General features: G+C 35.4%; 2 protein-coding genes across 6 annotated transcripts in view; both read left to right on the top strand.

Moving 5' to 3' along the window:
- LOC306848498 (disintegrin and metalloproteinase domain-containing protein 9-like) overlaps window positions 1-8,073 on the top strand; it is a 35,235-nt gene extending 27,162 nt beyond the window's left edge. Inside the window, exons 15-23 of one of the 3 annotated variants that reach the window (XM_079383087.1) lie at window positions 663-768; window positions 862-1,045; window positions 3,065-3,145; window positions 3,299-3,404; window positions 3,559-3,700; window positions 4,257-4,323; window positions 4,783-4,812; window positions 5,887-5,957; window positions 6,488-8,073. In XM_079383087.1, the coding sequence (XP_079239213.1) occupies window positions 663-768; window positions 862-1,045; window positions 3,065-3,145; window positions 3,299-3,404; window positions 3,559-3,700; window positions 4,257-4,323; window positions 4,783-4,812; window positions 5,887-5,957; window positions 6,488-6,548 (848 nt within the window). In that variant the 3' untranslated portion in view covers window positions 6,549-8,073. The remainder of the gene's footprint in view (window positions 1-662; window positions 769-861; window positions 1,046-3,064; window positions 3,146-3,298; window positions 3,405-3,558; window positions 3,701-4,256; window positions 4,324-4,782; window positions 4,813-5,886; window positions 5,958-6,487) is intronic. The other 2 variants (XM_079383088.1, XM_079383089.1) reach the window with 2 other exon arrangements.
- Window positions 8,074-9,062: 989 nt separating this feature from the next.
- LOC306848445 (2-oxoglutarate dehydrogenase complex component E1-like) overlaps window positions 9,063-26,394 on the top strand; it is a 30,390-nt gene continuing 13,058 nt past the window's right edge. The window contains exons 1-5 of one of the 3 annotated variants that reach the window (XM_079382996.1): window positions 9,063-9,198; window positions 10,926-11,335; window positions 15,951-16,139; window positions 17,544-17,646; window positions 25,876-25,991. In XM_079382996.1, coding sequence (XP_079239122.1) covers window positions 11,111-11,335; window positions 15,951-16,139; window positions 17,544-17,646; window positions 25,876-25,991 — 633 coding nt within the window. In that variant the 5' untranslated portion in view covers window positions 9,063-9,198; window positions 10,926-11,110. Of the gene's footprint in view, window positions 9,199-10,925; window positions 11,336-15,950; window positions 16,140-17,124; window positions 17,647-25,875; window positions 25,992-26,394 lie in introns of all 3 variants that reach the window. The other 2 variants (XM_079382997.1, XM_079382998.1) reach the window with 2 other exon arrangements.

Genomic DNA, 26,394 nt, shown 5'->3' with positions numbered 1-26,394 from the left:
CTGAATTAACGAGTTAATTATCTCAGAATTACGAGATAATTTTTAATGAAAAAAAAATTTTTTGCTCTGTTTTTCTGAATTAATGACTTAATTATCTCGTAATTCTGAGATAATTAAGTCATTAATTCAGAAAAACAGAGCAAAAACTTTTTTCATGAAAAATTCTCGTAATTCTGAGATAATTAAGTCATTAATTCAGAAAAACAGAGCAAAAACTTTTTTTAATGAAAAATTATCTCGTAATTCTGAGATAATTAACTCGTTAATTTAGAAAAACAGAGCAAAAACGTTTTTTCATGAAAAATTATCTCGTAATTCTGAGATAATTAAGTCATTAATTCAGAAAAACAGAGCAAAAACTTTTTTTTCTTTAAAAATTATCTCGTAATTCTGAGATAATTAACTCGTTAATTCAGAAAAACAGAGCAAAAACTTTTTTTTTCATGAAAAATTATCTCGTAATTCTGAGATAATTAACTCGTTAATTCAGAAAAACAGAGTAGATTTTTTTTTCTCAAGTGAATGCAATACGCTTCCGTACATTTTCATTTATTTTAACCTGGATTTTTAAAAAATTTTGTTTAGTTTTTCTTTAATTATAAATAAAAGAGAAAAAGAAGTGACTTGATATTCTGTAAATGTCTTTCTTTGTGTGTGTGTAGAGGCTAAAGCTGCTCCTGAGCTGTGTTTTAAGGATGTCAACTCTAAAGGTGATCGCTTTGGAAACTGTGGCTACCATTCCAGCGGATTCAAGAAGTGTGAGAGCAGGTACAGCACAGCAAGATACACTGCATTGCAGTTCAATTACAATTCAATTTTTGCCCAACCCCCATAAGAACACACACACTCTCATTCCCTCAGGAACGCCATGTGCGGGAAGCTGCAGTGCGAGAACGTTCAGTCCTCAGTCATATTTGGCATCAAGCCGTCAATCATCCAGACCCCCATCGCTGGCACTACCTGCTGGGGTGTGGACTTCCTCCTGGGCTCTGACGTGCCTGATCCTGGCATGGTCAATGAGGGCACCAAGTGTGGAGAAAATAAGGTGATGGAGAAAAGTAACATTGACCAACTTATTAAACATTCAATGATTCTTCTTACCGTTTTGACCCGAATATAAGACAATGTTTTTTTCATGGAAATACATCTGAAAAAACGCTTATATTCAGGGTCTTATATTCATTATGCCAATAATTCACCCACAACAATAGGTGGCGCCTAATAGCCATAAAACGAGTGTGCCAAGAAATACATAATGTAATGGTGTTGTAAAGATCGCTAGTGTAAACAAAAGAAAAAGAAAAGCTGTAAGTGATTTTAAAACGTAAGACAGTACCCAGATTTGAAGATTACAATAACATTTAACTTCTACTGTTACTACAATTTTGATAGGCTACTATGAGATGGATAGACTGAATGTTATATAATCCAGATGGGCTACCTGTTATTTTTATGGTATATAAAAAAAATTATATTTTTAAATGCGATTATTGCTACATTTTAGTAGCAAAATAAACTGCTAGTAAAACAAGATTTGGTTTTCAAAAAGCCTTTTTCCAAAAGGTACATCTAGAAAAAGGGTGGGACCTCTTATAATCAGGGTCGTCTTATATTCGGGTCAATACGGTAAATTATGTGCGCAGATTGGCAAAACAAGTTTACTGAAGTGTTTAGCCACTTTCACATATGAGGAAATATTTTGTATAAGGATAGAGGTTAGAGGAGCTTTTCTTTCCTCTAGAAATATTGCTTTATTTTGCTTAATAAAGAAATCATCCTAGCTTTAAAGGATATATTATAATAGCTTTTAAACTTTTTATTGTGTCTCTAGAATATTTACACTAGAGATAAGATGATGCTGAATTATTGAAATGAATACCATAAGGTGATAATGCAGCCGCAAAGCTGGTGTAAAATTAATAAATTAAATATTTTTTCTTAATTTAATTTAATTTTGTTTGGCTTTATAGGTCTATATGCTTCTTTTTGAATTTCTGATGATTTGTTATGGAACTGTAATGCACAGTTTGAACCTTAGAACAAAGTGAAAGACTCGTTGAGGGCAGATCAGATCTTTATTCCAGGACACAACATAGTTTTGAAAAAAAAAAAATTCCCTTAATCATCCATCACAATGAGAAAACCAAAGAATAAATTTCTGATGTGCAGGAAAAGATAATTGAGCTTCACAAATTAGTGAAGTGGCTTTAAGAAAAGAGCTAGAGCAGTGAAAATTCCCATTTCCACCATCAGGGCAATAATTAAGAATTTCCAAACAAGAGAAAATGTTACGAAACTGCCTGGAAGAGGACGTGTGTCTATATCGTCCTAATGCATGGTGAGGAGGAGAATTTGAATGGCCAAAGACTCTCCAAGGATTGGAGTGATTCTGGATGAAGGAATGGTCTCTGATCTCTTATCAGGTGTTCTCGAACTTCATCGGGCATTATAGGAGAAAACTCAGAGCTGTTAAACTGGCAAATGGAGGTTTCAGAAAGTATTGAATAAAAGGGTGCAGTTAATTGTGGCCAATGTGTATTAGAGAAAATTATTAATTTTAAAAGTATTATTTCATAATGATATTTCCTCCCATTTTAAATTCTTATACTGTAATGAAATGTTAGATTTTGTGAATTTTTAAAATAAAAGGATTAACAATGCAGATAAATTTTCACAGCCTTCTTTAATCATATTTACCAAGGGTGCCAATAATTCTGACCACGGCTTTGTAAATATATGAAGAGTTTATTTGCAAAAACGGATAACTCCATTTTTTAAATGTTTCAAAAATCATGTTTTTTTTATTATGTTATGTTTTTATTGTGTTAGCTGTATTTTTAGTTATTTTTAACCTAATCAAAATAATCCAACTGCAGTTTGATTGAGATTAAATGGCATGCACAATGAAAAAACGTTTTTTGAAAATTGTTAAACGGAGTTACCTGTTTTTGCAAATTAACTCTTCGTATACATATATAGTAATTTTTTTTTTCAAGATTTCATCTATGAACTGTATGAGCAGTTTTTGACTTTTGTAGTAACTAACTGCTTATATGTATTGCAGGTTTGTCTGAATTTTGAGTGCAAAAATGCAGACGTGCTGAATTATGACTGTGATGTTGAAAAGAAATGCCACGGCCATGGGGTACATATGCATTCACTACCCACAAACCCATACCACCCTTTTTCATACACATCATTTCAAATATATCATTTTACATTCACGTATTTTCAAATCCTAATTACCTAGAGTTCAGCTTGATAAAATGTTTGCTAAGTGTGTGTATTTGTGCTTTAGGTGTGTAACAGCAATAAAAACTGCCACTGTGAATACGGCTGGGCTCCTCCGTTCTGCGAGGCCTCTGGTTATGGAGGAAGCGTCGACAGCGGCCCCACCTGGAACGGTAAGACTGCTTCAACAACTGCACAGCTAGAGCTTCACATAGGATTATCAGTGCTTTTAATATGTGCCATCTGTAAATGTGATCACCTCAAGTGGAATCGCCCAAATCTGCTATGTTAATTTAAAATCTTCCCCTCTCTCTGAATTTCACTCAGATAAAGATACTTCCACAAGGGATGGTTTGCTTGTGTTCTTTTTCCTGATTCTTCCTCTCTTGGCGTTGGGTTTGTTTGTGTTCTTCAAGAGGAACGAGCTGAAGCGACGCTTCTTCAGAAAGAAACGCTCTCAGGGCTACGAGTGAGTAGACAGAGTGACTTAACACTCGATCTTTCAATGCACTGTAATGATGTCATCAACAAACCCAGTATGTTTAATAAATGTTTATTTAAACCCTAAGCTAATAATGTAGCCAAAAAGCAAGTGTTCATCAAATTAAAATAAATTAAATTAAATGGGAAAAAAAATGATATATATATAATATAATATAATTTTTATATATTTTTGTGTTTTGTGAAAACTACAGATCGTAATTTCTAGCATTTGTGTATCCTGCTCATGGATAGAATGATTGATTGAGCCCAGTGCTTTATGGGTGTTTCCAGGAGTTTGGCTGACAAAAATGCGAATTCCACTCTTAGAATCATAATTAGAATCTGCCAGCCAATCAGAATCAAGTATTCGCCAGCATCAAAGTGTAACAGCAAATACGCATTTCTTTCTCCAACAACAAGTTCAATAAGTCTGCATCCGAAATATGTTGAATGTTCAGTTTTTGTTGTTGTTATTGGTATGTATTGTGTTTGGTATAACCTAGTATATTAATACTGATCAGCTGTCTTTGGTTGTTTCTCAGAGCTGACAGCAGACCGCAGACTACCGTGTCCCAGCGGGGAAACCCCAGCAGTATAGTGAAGGACGGGGTGAGTGACATCTGCAGGACTCTTCACTGACTACCACGCTGCCAACGTTTAACTCACTCAATGTAGTGCTAACATAGCTAGTGTAACTAACCTAGTACTTCATCTTCAGATTTGAGATATTTTTCAGCATACGTGTCTGAGCATAACACAACTGTACGACTGTCCCACTGAACGCCTGAGGAATGACACTGCAACGCAAACTTAACCAGCTAGTAAATCAGTTCATTAGTGCACCGAATTTGAAACATTCCTTGTTAAACATTACATTTCCACATTGACAAATATTTGGAAAGAACAATTATTGGGAAATTCTGAGAAATGATCTGTCGTTCACATTCAGCTGAAGTCATGACATGTTGCAGTCCTAGGCAATAGGCAGGATGTCTCTATTTTGAGCTTGTCTGCTGCTGATATATAGATAATGACCAGGATCCTCTCGTTTTCTCTTCTATGATAAAGCACCGGGCTGAGTTATTGCCACCAGCGGAGGTAAATAACTGCATACTATTTAAGAGGGTTTTATTGTATTTGTACTGTGGGGCATCTCTGCTGCTGTTGCTTGTAAAATCTCTGCTTCACTGCATTGTTCCTAACCTTTCTCGACCTATACTAAGACTGTCAAATTAAAAGCCCTATACTACTGTCAAATGAACAATCATCTTGCACAGTAATAATCATATTTCATTATTTTAAAATTATTATTTAATTTAATATTAAACTATTATTTAAATAAATTAAATTAATAAAATAATAATTACTGCTATTTATCTCTCTGATTTACTTGATGTATACCATGTCTTGATGTATACTTACTAACAAGATTAATTCTCACGTCAGCTCTTCATTGCTATTGTGTCACTTTGAGCTTTGATCTTTTCATTTTCTTTCAGAGCTTTTTGTTTCAGGCATATAATATCCTTCTGCTCTAATCCTCTAAAGGAGGACCTGACATTGTGTAGCATGGATATTCATAATGGTTTACAGCTAAGCTTATTTGACATATCAAGATTGAATTTTCTTTTTGGTTAATTGGGTTAAATCCGTCAGTGTGCAATTACCCTGTTAGTTAATATGCATAAGCATGTACTGTACTGTGCTGGACTGAAGAGTTTGAATGGCCAGGCGAGTGCAACATTAGTTTATTTGAGTATTGTTTATGGACAATGGCTAATAGTGCATAAACGAGTACTTTAGTTTAGTTAGCTTAGTTTCATATGATTTTAGATGTTTAGCTATTATGTCACTAAACAAAGGTTGAAAATGTTGTCATGATTTACTCACCCTCAAGTTATTCCAAACCTGTATGAGTATTTTGAAGAATGTTTGTAATGAAACAGTTGATGGTTGCCATTGACTTTAATAACATTTTTCTTTCATACGATGGAAGTCAATGGGTGACTTGAGAGTGAGTAAATGAAGACACAATTTTCATTTATGGGTAAACTGTCCCTTTAACTCTGACTGATGTTAATTAATTTTAAGCTTATTTAGATTAGTTGATTTATTCTTAAGTTACCTGACATCCATCTGTTTGAAGTAGCACAAGTTTCTGTCTCTTCACAGGTGGTTCAGACTAATAAATCAGCCTCTGTGCCATCTTACACCACCAGACCACCACCACCTCCGTTTGCACGGTAATAATATACAATACTGTTTTTTTTTTTTTTTGGGGAAAGAAATTAATACTTTTATTCACCAAGGACACATATTAAATAGTTTAAAAGTGACAGTAAATACATTAATTGATTCTGTTTAAAAAAAAAAGATAAACGAGTCTGTTCTTTTTCTAATTATGAAAGAATCCTGAAAATGCATCACAATTTCCGAAAAAATATTAAGCATTAAGTAATGATGCTAAGAATTCAGCTTTGCATCACAGAAATTTTTTTTATACAATTTAAACTATATTCAAAAAGAAAACTACAATTTTTAAATTGTAATATTTCAAAATAGTTCTGGTTTTACTGTATTTTTGATCAAATAAATGCAGCCTTGGAGAATTGTAAATATCTTAGTGACTCCAAACTTATGAATATAGACAGGTGTCTTTTAAAGCAGTATCCTAATCATAAAACATAAGTTGCTGCTATGTAATATTCTACACAGGCAGCAACATTTTGAAATAAATCCCTTTTCTGACTTGAGTCCTCTACTATGTCCACAGACCACCTGCTCCAACCCAACATCTCATGCCTCAAAGACCAGCGCCTGCACCCCCAGTATAACACAACACACACATCCGGCTGACAGTTGTATTTCTGTCTCCAAGTCTGAAATGTGCTGTGGGAGGAGTCGAAGAGGAATCAGCTGATCGCACCTCTCCCCCACTTATTCTCCCCCTCCGTCTGCAAACAGCTGTCAACTGTCAATCAAACCGAGAGACGGTCACTGTTGCGCTCGCAATACATTACAGAGTGCATGATGGGAGCGAGAAAACTCTTTAGCCAATTAAACACCTCCCACCTGTCACCCGACAAAAAAGATGTCTATGGCAACACACCGATCTCCTTAATTGTATTACGATTCTTATGTGCTATATAGGACCACTGCGACTGATTGCACTTCAGTAATATCCACTGTTTATAGGGATGTTCAGAGACCCTTTGATCATAGGCTGGCTTTAAAGTATTCATTTGATCCCCCTTTTTTTCACTTTTGGTACGAAATATATTCTGAACACCACATTCAATCGTTTTTTTCCCCCAAAAACACATTTTATAATATATAAAAGACAAATACGATTAATTTAGTTTATGAGGCATCCTAAACATTTTACAAGGTTACCAAGTCATTAGTAATATCTAAATGGCCCGTGGTAACTGCAAATCGCTCTCTTTTGCACTGTGGCGCATTATGTTCATAATTTAGGTTTTCTAATACAGCAGTGCAAGTACATGACTTTGTTTTTAACATTTGAAATTGTTGTTACCCAACACAATGATTTAAATCTATGATTTTAGCATTTATACATAGTTTTCTTTACCTACTTTTATTTATACGCAACTTTTATAGAAAATCTATTTTTTACTTTATTTGCCAAGTGAAATTCTATCCCCACCGAGTTAAAAATCAGGTAAACGAGAACTTTTTGAAAATGACTGATTTGTGACAATTTATGTTTGACTGCTGGTTTCATTGTGGTGTTAACATGTTTTTTTTTTAAACTACAGACAACAATAACAATGAAAGCAAAATAGAAGCTTTTCTCCTATTGTTTTCAAGGGCTACATGACTTTATGCATGATATCACATACTATGCCATAAACACAAAGTCTCTTCCTTGCTGAAACTGTTAAATAATTTGTCTGCATGTTTCACAGACCTCTTAATACCACAAGAGGTAGAGTATGTATATAAAGTCATGCACCCTCAAACAAACCGCTGTAACGTGTCTGTTGTAGAGCACATTGGACAGTATCCTCACTCTAGGACTTTTCCATCAAAGCAAAATCAGCCAAGTGCCATACAATACATGTCTGATAACAACGAGTGTTATTTTACATTTGTGTATAATGTTGTTGTGTATGATTGACTAAATGAATGATAGATTCCCCCTCTTCTTGCACTGCATTTCCATTTGTGTGTAATGACAGGTCTAGCAGCTGGTAGCAGTTGTGGATTCTGGATTTCTGATGTTTTATGGATCAAGGATGGTCTTGTTCAGGATGAGATTATTTTGAGCTACCTTCAGTGTGATGTTGATGATTTCACTTTTTGCATATGAAAATAAAAAACACTGGTATGTTTTTAATTATGCTGTAAAGTGTATTTAAATATCATTAGCACAGCATTGCAAATTAAGATGGTCTGCTGGACGGATGCTACCGTACTTTCATCATGCATAACCATAGAAATAAGCAAGAACTTATGTACTAAGCAAATTATTTGATCTTGAGAGTAGCGATATATAATTCATACACAAATATTTTTTGAGCCTGATCTTTTCCATGAATCAGTGTCATGAAGAACTCGGCCATGTTAACTGAAAATTTATGGAGTAATTTTTCATAGAAAATATATTATAAAAATGTTTTGTTGTAAATGCTTATGGTACAATTTAGTTGGAGAAGGTTTGTGAGAAAATATTCATTTTCAGTGTTGTTTTGATATTATTTATATAGTAAATGTTAGCTTTCAGTTTTAATTTCAATTTATTTTAATTTCAAGTTTTAATCTTTTTATGTCCTTTTTTTTGTTTTAGTCATTTTAGTTCTTCAACAAGGCAACGTTTCTGGCTAGTTTTTAATCTAATATTTAGATTTTGTTATTTCAGTGTTATTTAAATGAATAAAAGACTAATTTTAATAGTTAAAGTTTTTGTTAACGCTGCTTATTTAGCTGGTTTATGAAAACACCACTGAGCTATAAAATCAACTGAACACACAAAGGAAATTTTTTTTTTTTTTTTACTGTTTATTGAATTTTCTTCTGGGAACTGTAGTATAAAACAAAATGCAACTGTGCAAATTTAGAACCCACCCCTGGTAGACTTCAAAATAAATAAATAATACAAATCAATTAATAGATAAATAACAATACAATATTTTTTTACAAAGATTTCAGAAAAGATGACACAATATTAAAAGCATAAATTTACAGTTTTCCCCAGATTTGAGTATTGTTCAAGATAAATGGAGATTATATTTAGGATTGCCGGATCGATTTTAATTGGTTCTTTGATAGAACGGTTCAAAAGAACCGATTCGCGGGAATGAGTTGGACTTCACTGAAAATACCGCGCGAAATCGTGAAGTGACGTCTGAAGCGGCTGACGTTCTTCACGGAACAGTTCTTCATGACGGAACTAGTGTTCTTCTGGAGTCGAGCCGTTACCAGCTCCGGTGCACCCCCGCTTCACAACGGCTGCTCGCACAAGTAAGTGTGTTTTTCTCGATGTATGTGTACACAATCATAACCGTCGTTAAATGGATGCTTGATTACAACGTCGTCAAAATAAGTTACCCAACGAGGAGGCTGGTTTCTCTCTTCGCTTCTTCAGATTAGCATGGTAGCTTGTTCTTGTTTTGGTGTTACACGAAGTTACCTGATACTTGATGACATAACTAGATAGTTATGTATCAGTCCGTTGGCTAAACTATCCATTTAGAAAACGATGTGCCTGAACCGACTTTAAATTAGCTCATTATTGTTGCTAGCTCAAGGTATTGCGGTTCACAACAGAAACGCGTAGGTACGTTATTGTGTCTTTATTCATTAAACACATACGTTTAACAGTGCCAAGAAAATAACAGTGTAGTAATAAGAGTTCAAAATTGTTCCAGTATCGGCCTCTGATTTGACGGTTAGCATGGGCTGCTAATATTTTCACAAGACCCATGTTTAGTGAAAGGACATAATGATTGACATTCCGTGACTCTATTAGCATATCCGGTGGGCGGGGTTAGGAAGCGCCAGCCAATGAGCGCGCTGTATCAGTGCAGTGGGCGGGCGGTGTTCGGCGACTCATCAAGGGGAGTGGCATGTGGATGCAAGGTCAAAACATAGGCGTGTGGAGGGACAGAGGGGGTCCATGTTTATTTCAACCACATGGTCATACCGGCTTCATTTTAGCGGAAAAGGACGCCGCTAATTGTTAGTCATTTTAATGAAGTAGAGCATAGCTTAGATTATCACAGTGGGTGTGATTTATTACTTAGGAAAGAAGGAAAGCCAGTGCTTTGCTAAAACGCAAGTAAAAACTCCTCAAAGTCGCGTACGACATGTTAAAATGTTAATTTAATGATGCCAGAAATATTCATTAAGATATAAAATGGGTCAAGGATATGTACATGCATTAAATATCGATCACACATGTTTTCTACACTCCTGGTGACAAATGTTGAACATTGTTATAAATTACATAATAGCTAATAAAGCATGTTTTTAACTTTAACTTTTAATAGCATATAGTCTGTAGTATGTTTTTGGGTGATTATTTCTTTCTGTGCATTAGTGAAGGTAATACTGAACCTCTCTTGTGGCAAAAGTACAAGAATCAAAAGTCATCGTGACCTTGTTATGTCACTGTTATCAGAGTTATGTTCTTGTTTATCGGCAAAGCAGCTCATATCAATTGGGTGAAAAATAAATTCAAAGTTCGCTTAGTTTCTTTCATCGTTTGACAAACACTTTCTATATTTACAATTTCTGCGTGACTGCACTCCAGCCAAAACCATTCTGACACATTTTCATTCCACAGTCACTTTGTATATTTAAAAAAAACACCAAGCTTTTTATAGTTTACAAGACATTTGGTTCTGTTTCTCAAAAATATGAATCCTTTGGAGCTCATGGTCTTTATCGGGAGCTTGACTAGCTCTTTGTTTGTTCTCTGGAAGCAGCCATTATGCCACGTAAAGCACAAAACTGCATACACCGATATGAAATGAGATTACGCTTTGAGCTGTATGAAGATCTTTCATGATGATGATTCCAGTTACTGTTGTACCTGATTATAGCTGTTTGTGTTTCTTTTGCACTAAAAATCTCATTAAAACTTCCATGTGATACCCAGGGAATGAACCCATAATGCATTTTAATGCACATCTGACTTGCCTATTCCTTTTTTTTTTTTGACTTGTGTGTTACTTTCCTTTTTTCAGAGTACAAACCACAGATAGGATTCAAAGGTCAAGGGCTTCTGGAACTACCCATTCTTCTCCAGGAAATTGAAACGCCTTTTCCGTTTGAGCTAAAGAAGAAGGAGGTGACACTTCTCTTTTCTGTTGCGGCACTGGTGACATCCACAAACTTGTGAGTGTGGGTGGCGCTCGTTCAAAAGACTGCGATGCACCGCTTAAGGACTTGTGCGGCACGGCTCCGGCCGATCACGGCCTCACAGACTGCTAAAAATCTATCACAGCAGAGGCCAGTGGCCACCCCTAGGACGTTTCAGCCATTCAGGTGCTACACGGCACCGGTGGCCGCAGAGCCGTTTCTGAATGGAACGAGCTCTAACTATGTCGAGGAGATGTACTATGCATGGTTGGAGAATCCCAAGAGTGTGCACAAGGTAAGAGGCAGAGGACAGGTGCAGGTGGATTATGGGAAGAAGGAATGAAGAGACCTCTCTTTCAGTGGTGCCAGTGGGACTCGTCCCAATTTCCATTTAGATATTTCTAACCCAGTCCCTAAGAAAAGGTTTTGGGCATTTTGTCATAACAATGCCAAAAATCATTCCAATGCAAGTATACACTGAGTTTCCGTCTGTCTACAGATGCTGGGTTGCAACTTTTATGTGTAAGGTCACATTACTGGGATCCCTGTAATATTTTTAGAGCATTCATGAGAGTGTGCCGGTTCCAGGACACAGTGACATACGACGTCTTTATGAGTGTTCAGTTGTTTTTACCCACTGTACTTCTAATGAGGTTTAATGTAATAACCCTCAGTTATAATAACCACCTTCAAATGTGAGGTCCAGGGTATCTTGAGTTAATGCTCAATGTTCTGTGTATGGATATTTCCCGTCCTTCAGACAATTACATATTCTTGGATTCAGTTTTATTTTTGTTATTGTGTTACAAGATTGCGTTACGTCACATTATTTTAGAATAGTCCAGTAAAGAACATCTCTTAAAGTCTTCATTTAAGGCTTTAAAAAGGTGTTAAATCAGAGCAATATGTCTTAAATTCATAAAGTTATGCCATTAAATGTTGCATACAGACAAAATACTCTACTTAAGTATTTTTTTGGTTTTCCAGTACAAATATCTAAATTTAAATCAAGATACGTTTACTTGAGATGCAAAATGAAGATGTGAAGTCTTGTTTTCTGAGAAATTGAATGAGTTTCTTTGAAACAAGAAAACTTGTTTTCCTGTTGCATTAAGTACATCTTTTTTCTGAACCCATTGGCAGATATTTGTTTGTTTTTGACTCATACTTTTTCTCAGTTTCACAAAAATAATTGTAATTTTGCTTCTCAGGTAAATGTATTATGATTTAAGAACACTTTAGACACTTTAAGAAGACTTTAGACACTGGAAAACAAGACAAAAGCACTGAGGAACACTTTTTGCAGTGTGATCAGAAGTAGGGGTGAGCGATTAATTGCATTTGCGATAATATCGCGATATGAAAACGCGATTTTTCAACTGCAGAGGCTGCGATTGCACTCTGTCACGTGACACGCGAGAGTAAAGAGGTGTGTTCGACTTGAAGATCGATCGGTTTATGACATCAAAGTACGGCGAGAGAAAGCATAAGGAGACGTCCACTCTCTTATAGCTCTCGTAGTATTAGATGCCACACAGTGATCGGTCTAGCTGCGCTGCTTCAAGTCGAACACATCTAAGCAGTCTTCAGAGGAAGCATCAAGTTGGCACGCTATGTTGCCAAGTCTGCAGTTTGCAGTCTTGCATATCATGCAGAATCGACGCGCTACATGTAAATTATATACTTTGCTGTATTTTCCTGTCTAAATAACAGAGTTCCTTTTGGAATTCTTCAGCTTTTAAGAACTGCCGGGTTTTCTGGTAGTGGGCGGGACTAATGCGCAAACGACAATCTCATTGGCTGGTGCTCACCTATTATCGTCCTTGTTTTGATTTCAGCGAATCAGTTCGAGCGAACACAGCCAACCTGATTAATATTCATGAACCCAGCAGCTCAATAATCCTTAGTGATATCCATCAGATAATTAATATTAGTCTGGTGAGTAAACTTAAAAAAAATTACAAGCCAATGGAGATTCTATTGCCAAGGTGTCTATAGAGGGTTGATAATATTTACAATAATCAATGGAATTTGATAGGTGTCTCTCACATTGTCCCACAGAAACATTAAAATAGTCTAGATTAGTGTACAATGTTTTATAATGATAATTTATTCTATTTAGTGACCATTTCATTCATTTAACATATTTAATATTGGGGGCATCCAAGTTATTTGACACGTGAACATTTAAAAAAAAAAAGAAACAATAGTTACTTTCCCTGGTAATTCGTTTCTTTTATAGTGATGTAACTCAGTTACTGTTTGTGAGAAGTAACTAGTAATATAACTAATTACTTTTTTAAAGTAACGTGCCCAACACTGCATACTATACAATGGTTTATTACTTGTCTTTGTTGAATAATACAGGATATAAAAAGCTTTAAAAAATAATCGCATATTCAATCGCAATATTGGTTAAAAAAACCTGCAATTAGATTATTTTCCAAAATCGTTCAGCCCTAATCAGAAGGTATAAGAAGTTATCTCCATATTCGAGTAGTCAGAGCTACCCAAACCTTTTTTGTTTTTTGTTAAAATTAATTAAAATAATAATGGAGATCGGTTTTTAACTCATTGTGTGCTCCCTAGACATTTACATTTATAGAACATATTGATGCATTATGTTCCCTTTAATTTTTCTTTAATTTTATTTGTCTTAAAGCCTTACATTTACATTTTATAACACATGCAGAAACCATGTATAAAGCTACATTTACACTGGCACAAAAAAAATAGGGTTTTGCTCACATCTGACACAGATCGAAATTTGTTGCACACGTGACACAAATTCATTGGAATTCATTGATATAAATATAATCTTACAGCGCAACTTTATTTTAACTCATAATTCTATATCTAACAAGCTATAGATAAAATAACATGAAAAGTACCGTTATTTTCTGGTCTTTATATGTTCAGTCAGATTTTGTGCTGCAAAACATCAATGACAGTTGTTGTCCATGCTGGTAAATAATAATGGCCGCTCGTCGTGAATGATATAAATAATTTTAATAGCACAGTCATGCAAAACCTGAGGGTCTTCCATGTGCATAGTAAAGCGATCACTGACAGTCATTTTTAATGTAAAACTTAAAAACAGATGTTGGATACCAGTCGAGTCTAAAGTGAATCTGTGCATTAAGACTTGCAGTGTAAATGCATCCTAAGTGAACTGGACCTGGACTGCATTTCTCAAAAGCATTGTAAGTTAAGTTGATCGTAGAGACCATTGGTGGCAATGGTTCTATGATCTATTTAGGCTTACGAATACGATGCTTTTGGGAAACGCAGCCTAGGTCTCTTTGCCCCTTCTAGATCAGACATTCACTCATGGTCTGTAGGTTTTGGTTTTTGGTCGTTCTTGTTATTATTCCAGTTGCAACATTGTGGGTTTTGTTTTTTTTTTTTTTATATTATTCTGTTTTAGTTTTGTTAACCTTAAACTGCCTTATAAGTGAGTAATAAATGTAAATACAAAGCCAACACTATAGGTGTTGAAGGTACCCAAAGTTTTGGCAAAAGGGAACGCAACAGCCTTATTATTAAGTTTTCACTAATCTAGTCCCAGGAATGGGCAAACTCAGTCATGGAGGCCCACTGTCCTACAGAGTTTAATACGCCTGAACTAGCTAATCAAGATCTTCAGGATTACTAGAAGGCTGCTGACAGGTGAGCTTTTTTAGGGTTGGAGCTAAACTCTGCAGGACAGTGTCCCTCCAGGTCTACAGTTGCCTGTCCTTGATCTAGTACCAAAAAATATTTTTTTTTTAAACAAACCTTTCACCTCTCTAGTACTATAGACAGCCAAGTTTTATTAAAATCCCATCTTGCCAGCAGTGAATTACCCCTTTAAGTAGAACTGTTCAGATTTATGATACTTGACAAATGGAAATCAAACTTGTTTATTTAAAAATCACAAATTAGGAGGGGTCATAGAAATTCATTCACCAAACCCATACCTGTATAGGGCTTTTGTCTTATAACATTGGAGCTGAATTGCAAACAGTTCTTCTTTCATGTGACAGGCTTTGAGTTTTAGTACCTTATATTTGACCATTCACAATGTCAATCCACGTTTAAATTTTAAACAAATAGAATTAATGGTCTCTACCCTAATTTTGAGGGTTATTTTAATTAAGAAGGCCTTGAAATATTGTATTAAGTATTAATCCAGTTGTTTCTAGTTTTCCTAACAAGCCACATGATTTAAAGTCTGATACAGCCATATATGTCTGTAGCACAAATGGTGCTGGATGAGTTACTCATCGTTACTCATCCCTCGTCCCTGACCTTGAGCAATATTGAATAGTATGAGCAACAGTACTTGTGTTGCTTACCATGGCCAACAGTAGTAATTATTCACTTCTGAAGCATTATCAGACATGTTTTATAGTTGGATCATGTTCAAAAACAAAATAAATCCATTCATGTATTTAATTTGGTTAAAAAAAAAAAGTTTTTGTCACTGTCACCGTGAAAACAGTCCAAACTTGCATACCATGTAAAAAGGTTTAGACTAGGGCTGTCCAAACTCGGTCCTGGCGGGCTGGTGTCCTGCAGAGTTTAGCTCCAACCCTATTACCCTAACTAAACACACCTGAAGCAGCTAATCAAAGTCTTACTAGGCATACTAGAAACTTCCATGCAGGTGTGTTGAGGCAAGTTGGAGCGAAACTCTGCTGGACACTGGCCCTCCAGGACCGAGTTTGGAAGGCCCTGGTTTAGACCTTAGAATTTTTTCTGCTTTATTAGATATTGTTGAAAATGTTTTTAGTAATGTCATATCCAGTTTGATATAGATATATATTTATATATATATATTTATATATTTATTTATTTATTTATGCTATTGATTGCATCTTAATTGTCTACATAAAGACACTAAATCCTGGCTCTTTTTTGTTCTCCAGTCTTGGGACATTTTCTTCAGGAATGCTAATGCTGGTGCCCCCCCAGGTTCAGCCTACCAGAGTCCTCCTCCAATGGGAGTGAGTCTGGCCGGGCTCGCTCAGGCCCAGTCTCTGGTGGGGGCCCAGCCGAATGTGGAGAAACTGGTGGAAGACCATCTGGCAGTTCAGTCCCTCATCAGGGCCTATCAGGTACACGCACAGATTTAAAAAACCCTGTGCAGTTGTTTCTTTAAAAATATTGGCTTAAAATTGATATCTTAGTGCTGCCTTTAATGAGCTTGCAGCGTGAACCTTTAACAAGGTAAGAGATCTATGTTCATTTTGTAAAAGAAAAAAAAAAATTATGTAAAAGAGATGCTTTTGATGCAGTTTGAGGTTACAGGAGAACATTCACTAAGCAAATAGCAGAGGTCGACCAGTATTGGGGTTTGCCGATAACTATAGTCCGAACACATTTTTAATAAATTCACTATAACCAATAAATATAGCTGATAATTGATTAATGTAGTCTATAGTTTCTAACAATAAAGAAATATGAATGCAAACTTTCAACTTTTCAGTTTAATTAGTGCTAAACCTTTATGAAATTAACAGTAATGACAGTTTTTAAAATAAATTAAGAATAAATCAAATGAAAAAATCGATGGGCCTCATCACTCTGACAATTTTGTTTTTATTTTATTGTCATATGAAATTACAAGGTAAAAATGCAGTTGGCTAGATCTGCACAAATCATAACTAACATAATTTTTATTTACAATGCTGAATTGTGATGACAGGTGAACAGTTTCCATCCTTGACTTTGATTTATTGCACAGTGGCTAATAATAATCCTCTGGCACAGGCCACATAGGAACATGCATGAGCCGCAACACTAAAACAAATGATCAGGTTCACCAACTATCACCGCTGATTTTCCCAATAACCGGTGGTTTCATAAAGCAAATAAATGGTTCCATGAATGTGGCAATTAATCGGTAAAATGATATATTGTTCGACCTCTAGCAGATAGTCCCATTTGATTGAAAATGCCAAATTGTGCAATACCTCATTTTGCTTGTATCGTTTCACATCTCCCGTTTGTGATGCTGTGAAAGATTGGGCTCAATTCACAGTCATGGGATCTGCTTGGTGAACTCCTAATGTCATGTGACTGCTGTTGCCTTGTTTCCAGGTAATGGGGCATCACAATGCAAGCCTCGACCCACTTGGCATCAGTTGTGTAAATTTTGACGAGTCCCCAGTAGCTACTGGGTTCCAGCATGTCGGTGAGAAATGTTTCTGTCCCCCACAGCTCAACAGACCACGATTAATGAGCCTGTTTTGTGTGATTGTCGCTTTCCCCTTCCCTTTGTCTGTCCCTCTTTCTCTCATTTTCTTCTTTCCTCTGTTTTTCAACTCTTATACCCCAACCCCCTCTGCACCCGACACTTCATTTCATCTTCAATCACACTTGATCTCAACCTTCTTGTTCTCTTGCTGTTCTGCACTTCCTCTTCTGTGCCCGCTTTCTCCCCCCTTCTATATCTTTTCCTTGTGGGTGGTTTTGCGCTCGGCTCCCATCTTTGTGGGGGGACCTCTTGTCTCCTGTAGATACGTGGTCACCATGTGGCTCAGCTGGACCCTCTTGGGATTATGGATGCTGATCTGGATTCGTGCGTTCCCAATGACATTATTACATCAACGGATAAACTCGGTGAGGAATCATGAAGTATGCGCCAAATCTTGGTTAGGATGTTTTGTCAAAACTGCTTTTCATGACAGTTGGTGATTGAACTTCAGAATTTATTCAGAATGATGGGTTGAGTGTTAAATTCACGATGGAAGAAACTCATCAGCTTTTCTGGAAAGCAGTTTTAGACTTTTTTTTTTTATATTTAGACTGACTGTTGTGATTCTGGGTTTGCTGTGATGAAGGCCAGCATCACTGTATTTGTCTTCTACAAAAGAAGGTGGCTATACATCACTTAAAGCTAGCAGCTCCGCCCCTTCCTGTACAGTTTTACGCTTGAGGTGGCTGGAAAGGCGTGCTTTGCTAGACCAGTCTTTGTAGAGATTGGCTTGCTTATATGTTTTGACCTTGTTGTTACAAGCACACAAGAAACTTTGTATTTTCTGCACACTGTTCTGCTGGAGAGGTTAGGCTTGATATGGTTGCTGGTTTCCAGACACCATGTCATTTTACATTTGTACTTGTATCCATCGTGGACCGACGCTAGATGATGCAGAAACTCTTATAGGAGCCATCAGTGGTCTGATGGCAGACTGTAATCGGAAGTATAAACCTCTTGATTCACATGCACTCTAGTTAAACTGTTGATTAGGGTTTTTACATTCTTTTCCATCAACATCTGTACAAATTAATGACATATGACTATAGTGAGAATATTTACTTTGAGGGGAATGCAAAAGTCAAAAAAGACTGGACGAAAGTATGATCAGTTGTAAGCCTGCAGCTAATTAAATCAATTAGTCTACTGATTCTTTTTCAGTTGGTTGTATAATAAACAAATTTTAGGGCATCATTTAAAGACAGTAAATAAATTCAGCCCAATGTGAATAGTTCAACACTCACTTTAAACAAAGTAAACAAGTCACAACCGTATTCTCAGGTTACCATAACGACATCGTCAAAGATGGCAGTGTCAGTATCAGTTCTCATATTATATTACCTGACAAACAACTAGCTGTCAGTGCAGGTTTGCTAAGAATGCGGTTGAAAATTTGTCCTGAAAATGTGCAGGTGCCACTTCGGGAGAATGCAGCAGTCACCCTCGTCAAAAACAAAATCTAACATAAACGTATTAAGCACAAAATATGTACCATAAATTTTGCCTCTGAAAGGGAAACTCCGACAAGCACAAAAATAACTGTCCACACATTTTCAGCGCTAATTCTGCACTACTTTAGTAAATCCTGAGAGTACAGTTTTAATGCCAAAAGACAGTTTTATTAGTAAATCAAGCCCATAATTAAGTTTTTTTTTGTCTAATATTTATATTTCATTTAAGCAACTGTAATAAAGTTGTTCTAAACTGTTCTAGGAGTGTATACGTTTGGTGAGCTGGTTACAAATTCTGTGAAAAAGGAGGATTACTTGACATCAGCAACAAATCCATGTGTACAACTGCAACAATGTTGATATGGGGATGCTGAAGTCGCAAAAATACACAAAAGTACATGCGGTGGCTCAACTTTAAATTACCACAAATGATTTTTTTTAAATAGATTGATTTCGTTGACCATAACAACACTGACCTGGGTGTTGAGCATTCAGAAATACTGCAAACTTGCATGTCCTAGCACCTGAAAACATGTGGAACAGACTGTACTTCTATACAAACCCACATTTCTTTCATATTAAATCTTGCATTTATTAAAGCACAAGAAGTCTTGGCATCTGATTGGTCCATAAGTATTTGTCAAGCTAAAACCAGTGACACGGTAACAGCTAAAACACCTGTTTGCCATATCACTTATTTCTGTTGCATAGCAACATTCTGTTATTGGCTGTCATTTAGTGAAAAGGTTAATGCACTGAATGAATTTGCCTAGCAAGATAGCATTTTAATGAAAATGTATGTCCCTAATATATTAATATGTAGTAACCATTTTATAGCTGTTTGGTGAAAGATTAACCTGATACCTGAATCTGATCAAATGTAAAATGGTGAAAGTGTTTCTTTATCTCTCCTCTCACTGCTAAGCTCTGCCAAGTAGTTTACTAACCCTGATTCCCTAATGCCTCTCAGCTACTTTATTTCCTTCAGAGACTAATGCATAAACATCTGTGTAACCAACATCTGGATTTGAATTAACCTGGACACCATAAAATAGAAATGAAGTATGAATTAAGAAAAACAGGAGGGGACTTCAGAATACCACTGCATACCATCTTTGATATAATGGACTTAACCCCAGTTATCTATATTTATAGCTTACTACAATTATAAATGTAATCTTTGCCCAGTTTATAAACGGCAAATAAAAAGTCCCTCTAGGTCTGATAATTCCCTATAGGTGATTTAACTAGTTACTCGCATACATAAGCTACAACAATACATTATTAAAATAATTCAAAAGAATCCTTTTTTTTTTATGTGTTGAACCAGTACTTTCAAAACATGTATTAATTTCATGAATTCTCTTCACTCGCTGTGCCTTTGTGTGTATATTGATGTAGGTATGAGCATAGGTGAGCATTCATTGCTGCATTTATATAAGAGGACAGCTCATAAAATCATTTGCACTCTGTACATTGTCACTGTATATAGAGGAGCATGCATAAAAAATGTGTTCTGACCTATGTGACCCTGGACCTCAAAACCAACCGTCATAAGTAGCACGGGTATATTTGTAGCAATACCCAACAATATGGGGAAAAATTATCAAATTTTCTTTTGACAAAAATCGTTAGGAAATCCTAACAAACCATACATCAATGGAAAGCTTATTTATTCAGCTTTCAGATAAAAACAGTATTTTCTTTGCTCTTGAGAAGCAGCATTTATATCTACTTCATACCCACTTAGTACATATTTGACCTTAACCTTCATACCCACTTAGTACACCATTTGCACACACTGTAAAAATAAATATCTCCAACATTAAAAGGTCAGAGAGAGGACTGAAAGCTAAATTATGATCTTTATAGTAAATAAGCATTTTCTTTGAAAGTACAGTGTTTATCCTTTCCGTAGCTACTCTTGGCTCTGCCTGGCATTGTGTGGGACTTAAGCTTTATCTTCTCCAGTCATGAAGGCTGTGATTTATCATGGGCCTTGAAGGGCCTTGACTGTATTGCTGCAGCATTGAGGAGTTGCTTGGTTTGATGCCTGGTGTGATTCAGTAAAGGAAAGTTGAGTTTTGTCTGGAATCCATATTAAGATGTGTGGTTCACCTCAGTAAGTGACTCTTTAGATATCATTAGTGCAGCTGTGCTGTAGTTTAACATTTGTTAGTCTCTCTCATTGGGATTATCTATGTGAGGTTTTGGATCACTAACTCCCAGTGGATTTTTCTTCCCTGCTACTGCCTCTCCAGACCTTACACATGTCAAGACGCGTCTAAGTGCTCTAACCATCGGAGGTAGGCTTTAATGTCAAAACAGTTCTATGACTCTTGCTATATAGCAATGTTTTAGTAGCTGCAAGTAGTTTTAGCTGCTTTTATGTGTGTATTTTGATTTTGGCAGTGCTAGTTAGTTTTGTGGCCACTTCAATTTTATGCATTATATTTTTCCAAAATTAAAAAAAAATCTTAAATGTTCTTTGGATCGAAGAATGGCAGAAAATCAGAATATAGAGACTCTGTGAACCTAAAAATGTTCTACGCTTTACGATTTATTTTTGAGCAGAACTGTCTTCATTTAGCAGTAAATAGAGGTTTATATGGTATATTGTGGTAGCTTTTAGGGTTAAACATATCAAAACACCAAGAAATATTCAGTATATTGTGATTTGTTTATTTTGTGCTGAAACTACTATTTCAGACATCTTCAGTCATGGTAAAAACTTTATTTTATTCTGTTGACAGCCCTAAAAAAGCAGTCAATTGTGGTAATTTTGGTAGTTCACTCTTAATCTCATTCCCACTTACAGATGATTTAAAATGAAATTTTATGCAGTTTTAATACATTTAGATTCCCTTGTAAGGAGAAAAAATAATCTTTGACAAATTCTGGTATACAAAATAGCTTATTGTTTTAAATGTAACCGCATTAAGTGAATGTAATTAATCATACATTATAGTATGCTGCCTTTGACACCTCTGATATTTATATATTTAGCATGTATTCATTTATACAAAGTGGCTTTTGAGTAAAGGATAACACTACATGAAATGAGTTATGGTAATTACATTAACAGCTCAAAAATGCTATGCTTCAAATTTAGGAATAAAACAGAAAGGTAAACATTTTAGTTTGAAAGTTTACAAATATTATCATGTATAGGAAATGCGCTACTGTTTAAAGGTTTGTTTTGGTAAGATTTAAATGTTTTTAAAGACGTTTCTTCTGCATTTATTCAGTAAAAAATACAGTAAAATTGTGGAATTGTGACAATTTAAAATAACTTTTATACATATTTATATATAAAAAATATATATTTTTTTATATATTTAAAAATGTAACCTACTCCTGTGATGCAAAACTGAATTTTCAGCATCAATACTCCAGTCTTTAGTGGCATATGATCCTTCAGAAATCATTCAGAAAATATGCTGCTTAGAACCACAATATTTTTTTTTTTTTTTTTTTGACGAATAGTTCAAAAGAACAGCATTTATTTGAAATGGAAATCATTTGTAACATGTATTTACTGTCACTTTTGATCAATTTAAGGCATCCTCTCCACTTGAGCCACACTTTTTTTTTTTTTTAAATGGTGTTTAGCTATAAGACAATAGTAAATGCGCTGATAACGCATTGCAATCTAATGATAAAATAATGCAACTTTCTGTACCAAAATGTTCTAGTCATTTCCATTGTAAGACTGCTTAAAGCTCTATTTACGTCATTAATTGCAATGCTCAGGAGAACTTCACTATTACACACAAATGTACATCTGTATTTTTCACCTTGCTTTACAGAGTCTGAATTTCACTTTGCTGAAATTTCTCAAATCTGTAATTGGGAAAAGGGTAATTCATATGCTCTAAACAGCTGTCCAAATAGTAAGAGTGATGTATATTTAATGCCTGTTTTGTATAGCATTGTGTTTGCAGCAGCATTTAAAATCGACAGAGGCAGAGAGTTCCTGATTTTCGTTGCCTGTGACATGAGTCTGTGTGTTTGTTATGCTGGTGCTATGGTGAATGGCTCAGTTTACATGAATACTCTCATACTTCTGTAAAGTCCAGAACTCCATTATAAGGACTATAAAGACTTTACACAGAGAACATTTAACAGTGTATGCCAAATCATACATTACCACAAACACTAATATCAACTCGTCCCTTTGTAACAGTTTGTATTACAAAGAACTACAGTAATATCCCACCCTACCAGACAAATGGGTTGAAGGTTTAAAAGCAGATATTAGACGGTTTGTTTGCTCTCGTTGGAATACTTCTAGGTGGAGGAACATTTGGTTATGCATTACCGTCATTTGTTTGTCAAACTCAACAGTACGTAAACAGTGCTTTACAGATTACGTGTCCCTTCCACACACCTGTATCTGTGCATGTGTCCAACTTTATTTTTAACCGATCAAGTTGTGATATGACTTATGCAGATATGATTGATAAATTATAAAATTAATCTGATACGGCACTATTCTCTGTACAACTGCTATAGAACAATAATCAAATTTTTTTTATACATTATTTTATACATTATTTTATACACTGCAAATATTTTCCCTGTTGCACTAATTCTTCCGTACATTGTGACAATATTAAAGCCAGAGGAATGCATTGTAAATGGATCTTTGGGTTTTTAATAGTTAACAATAACAACACCAATCTACTAGTAAGTTTCAATAATTAGTCTTGTTTTAGCTGCTTCTTAAATGACTAGTTGACCATCATGACCCATCTGTATCAGTTATAAGTATATTATTGTAAACATGTTTCCTGTTCATTGTTATAAACATAAATGGGCATAAATCAAGTAATCTCCAGCCTTTAAGTTAAAAACAACCCAGAATATTCCCAATGAGCTTTAAAAGATCATAGTCATAAAAGATGCAGTTCAAAGAAACTAGGATACCCATATAAAATTAAAAAAAACATTATTGTGATGTGGACATTTTGTTTGTAGTGAAGAATGCTTCTGCTCAAGGTCTGGCTTTTTTGGGGAGGTTATTTTGATGTGGAGTGCATTTTGGTTGCATTGCTGTCCTCTAGTTTCAGATGAGGTGAAGGGAAGCTTTATGTGGTGGTTAATAAAGTCTATGTACAGTATTTAGTTTGGATGCTTTTGTAATATTCCTAAAACACACACACATCCTCCTCTATATCCACTTCTTTATTCCCACATGTGCACACATGCATATACACGCTAAAAACAAGTTCGTACTCTCCCAATGCTCAGCCTCTCTTCCTCCTCCCTCTCTCTCTCTCGCTCGCTCATTAGCACACTCTGATATACTATAGGTTACTCTCTCTTTAACATACCTGCTCATAAGCCTTGAGGTGCATGGCTGCCTCTTTTTGCACTCCTTGCTGAGCAACCAAAATGGTCAACACTGACAGGTCTGTTTCTGTGTGTGCTGACCTGTCAGTATCGCTGTACAGCCTCATGCATGGCATGTTGTTGAAGGTACTGAATGAACAGCGGTAAATACTCATTTTTCATCCATTTATGAAATTAACTCACTTTGCCCAAATATACTAAGCATTTCAGAGAAACTGTAGGCGTGTTTAACACTCAAAGACTACAGTTCTGCCAGGCTTTTAACCTGCATGTTGTGAAATTTGAATTAGTAGTGCTGCTGTGGATCACAAAGAAACCGTCTGAATCTTGTATTCAATGCTTTGGACATGTGAATGTTTGATTGTGAATGTGGTTGATGTGTTATTATTATTATTATTATTTGACTTGGACATGTAGACAGGTTTATTGAAATGTGTTTATTTGCTATTGAAATAATATATTATTCTTAAATATTTAGTAAGCAATTTTTAAAAATCATCTCTGTATAAAGATATAGGGGACCTATGAATTCCATTTTATTTTTTCCTATATTGTTAAAAAAAATCCCCCAAATTCAGTTTTTCCCCAATTTTATTGTATTTTTATTTATTTTGTTTGTTTTTAACATTCCGTTTTAATGGTTAAATAAAATTTTAGTAATCAAAAAGCATGAAATCATGAAACTTCGATACTAGTTCATATAGCTACATGGTTAATTGTACAGCCCTGCTTTTGTTTTATTTATCCAAAATTTGCCAAATTCAGTGAGATTCTGCTATATACTCTGTTGCATTTTGATGACTGGATTCTGCCATTTTTGTTTGCATTTTCCACAATTTTGAAATCACAAAGCCCTAGGACATAATCATTAAATTCTTAATACAGATGTCGATGTTTATTTATACTAGTTATATTAGAACTGCACTTTGTCAAAATGTATGTACTTTAGTGTATAACTGTATATGAAATAGTACATCATCTTTCAGTTTGAGTCGAGCTGCTGAATGAATAATTAGAATAAACTGATATAATAGTCTCATTATACTATTGAATGAGCTCTTCACTGTTCAATACTTTAATTGCAGCTCACAATCCAAAGCTGCTGTTGACACATTAAATTCAGGATGCATATAATGCAACAATTATACTAGCGTTATTAACGCCAATATTATATGATCATGCTGTTAACCCACTTTTTTTCTTTTTTTTTTTTTTTTGAACCCCCAAATGCTGCACACCCCAACTCTCATTAATTTTCAAACCACCTTTCTTTTGTCTTCATTTTCTCTCTCTCATTCTGTCTCCTTTTCCATCCATTTACTAACCACTTCATGTTCTTTTTATATATTGTCCGCTTTGCTGTTACCATTATTTAACATTTTATCATGCTATTTGCCGGTGCTTTTTGTAATGTCCACCATGTTTCTGATTATGCATGGCATCCTCACGTTTACTCCTTTCATCACCCACTAACTCAAACATGCTTGTTGTTTTTTTTTTTCTCTCTCTCTCTCTCTCTCTCTGTCTCTCTCTGTCTCTCTGTCTCTCTCTCTCTCTGTCTCCCCTGTCTGTGTTTTTTCTTGTTTCGCTGTTTTTATCATTTATATCTCCCTCTTCCCTCTCTGGATTGTCTTTTCACTTTGTTACTTTAATTTCTCCTCCATCCCCTGGCATCCATGCTGGCCTTCTTTTGTGTTTCTTCTCTTTTGTGTTGATCCTGTCCCCCTCCCTCTCCACCTGCCCTTCTTCTCTGGGTTGGGTTGGATGTGTTGTGTGTTTGGCTGTCAGGTTTCTATGGGCTGGACGAGTCTGATCTGGATAAAGTGTTCCGCTTGCCCACCACCACCTTCATCGGGGGCAATGAGAGCGCTCTGCCCCTCAAGGAGATCATCCGCCGTTTGGAGGTGAGTGAGGACAAAAGGATTATTTCAGCTTCAGGTCTGTGTGAATGTTTTTATCACACAGGAAGAAAAAATCTTGTGTAATGTAACTTGTGGTTGTTTGCTGGTTTTTATTGTATTTTTTTTCAATAGTTTTTTTCCATAAAAATAGTGCTGACATGGCATTAAATAAATATGCTATACTATACTATACAACCGTGGAAAAATGTCATTAAAACAGCTTGAACACCTAAACAAAATGTCATGTAGCATTTCATTTACCTCAGGCAATTCATCATTGTCTACAGCTCGTTATTTGCTAGAGAAATTAAGTCTAGTGAAAAGCATTTTGCGAAATATTATACTACATATTTACTTTACCTGATAGTGATTATTTAATGTATATGTTGAAATTATTGGTGTCAAA

Source organism: Barbus barbus, assembly GCF_936440315.1.
Source record: "Barbus barbus genome assembly, chromosome: 28".
Lineage (NCBI taxonomy): Eukaryota > Metazoa > Chordata > Actinopteri > Cypriniformes > Cyprinidae > Barbus > Barbus barbus.
Note: the sequence above shows the minus strand (reverse complement) of the source record. Positions and strands in the feature narration are given on the sequence as shown.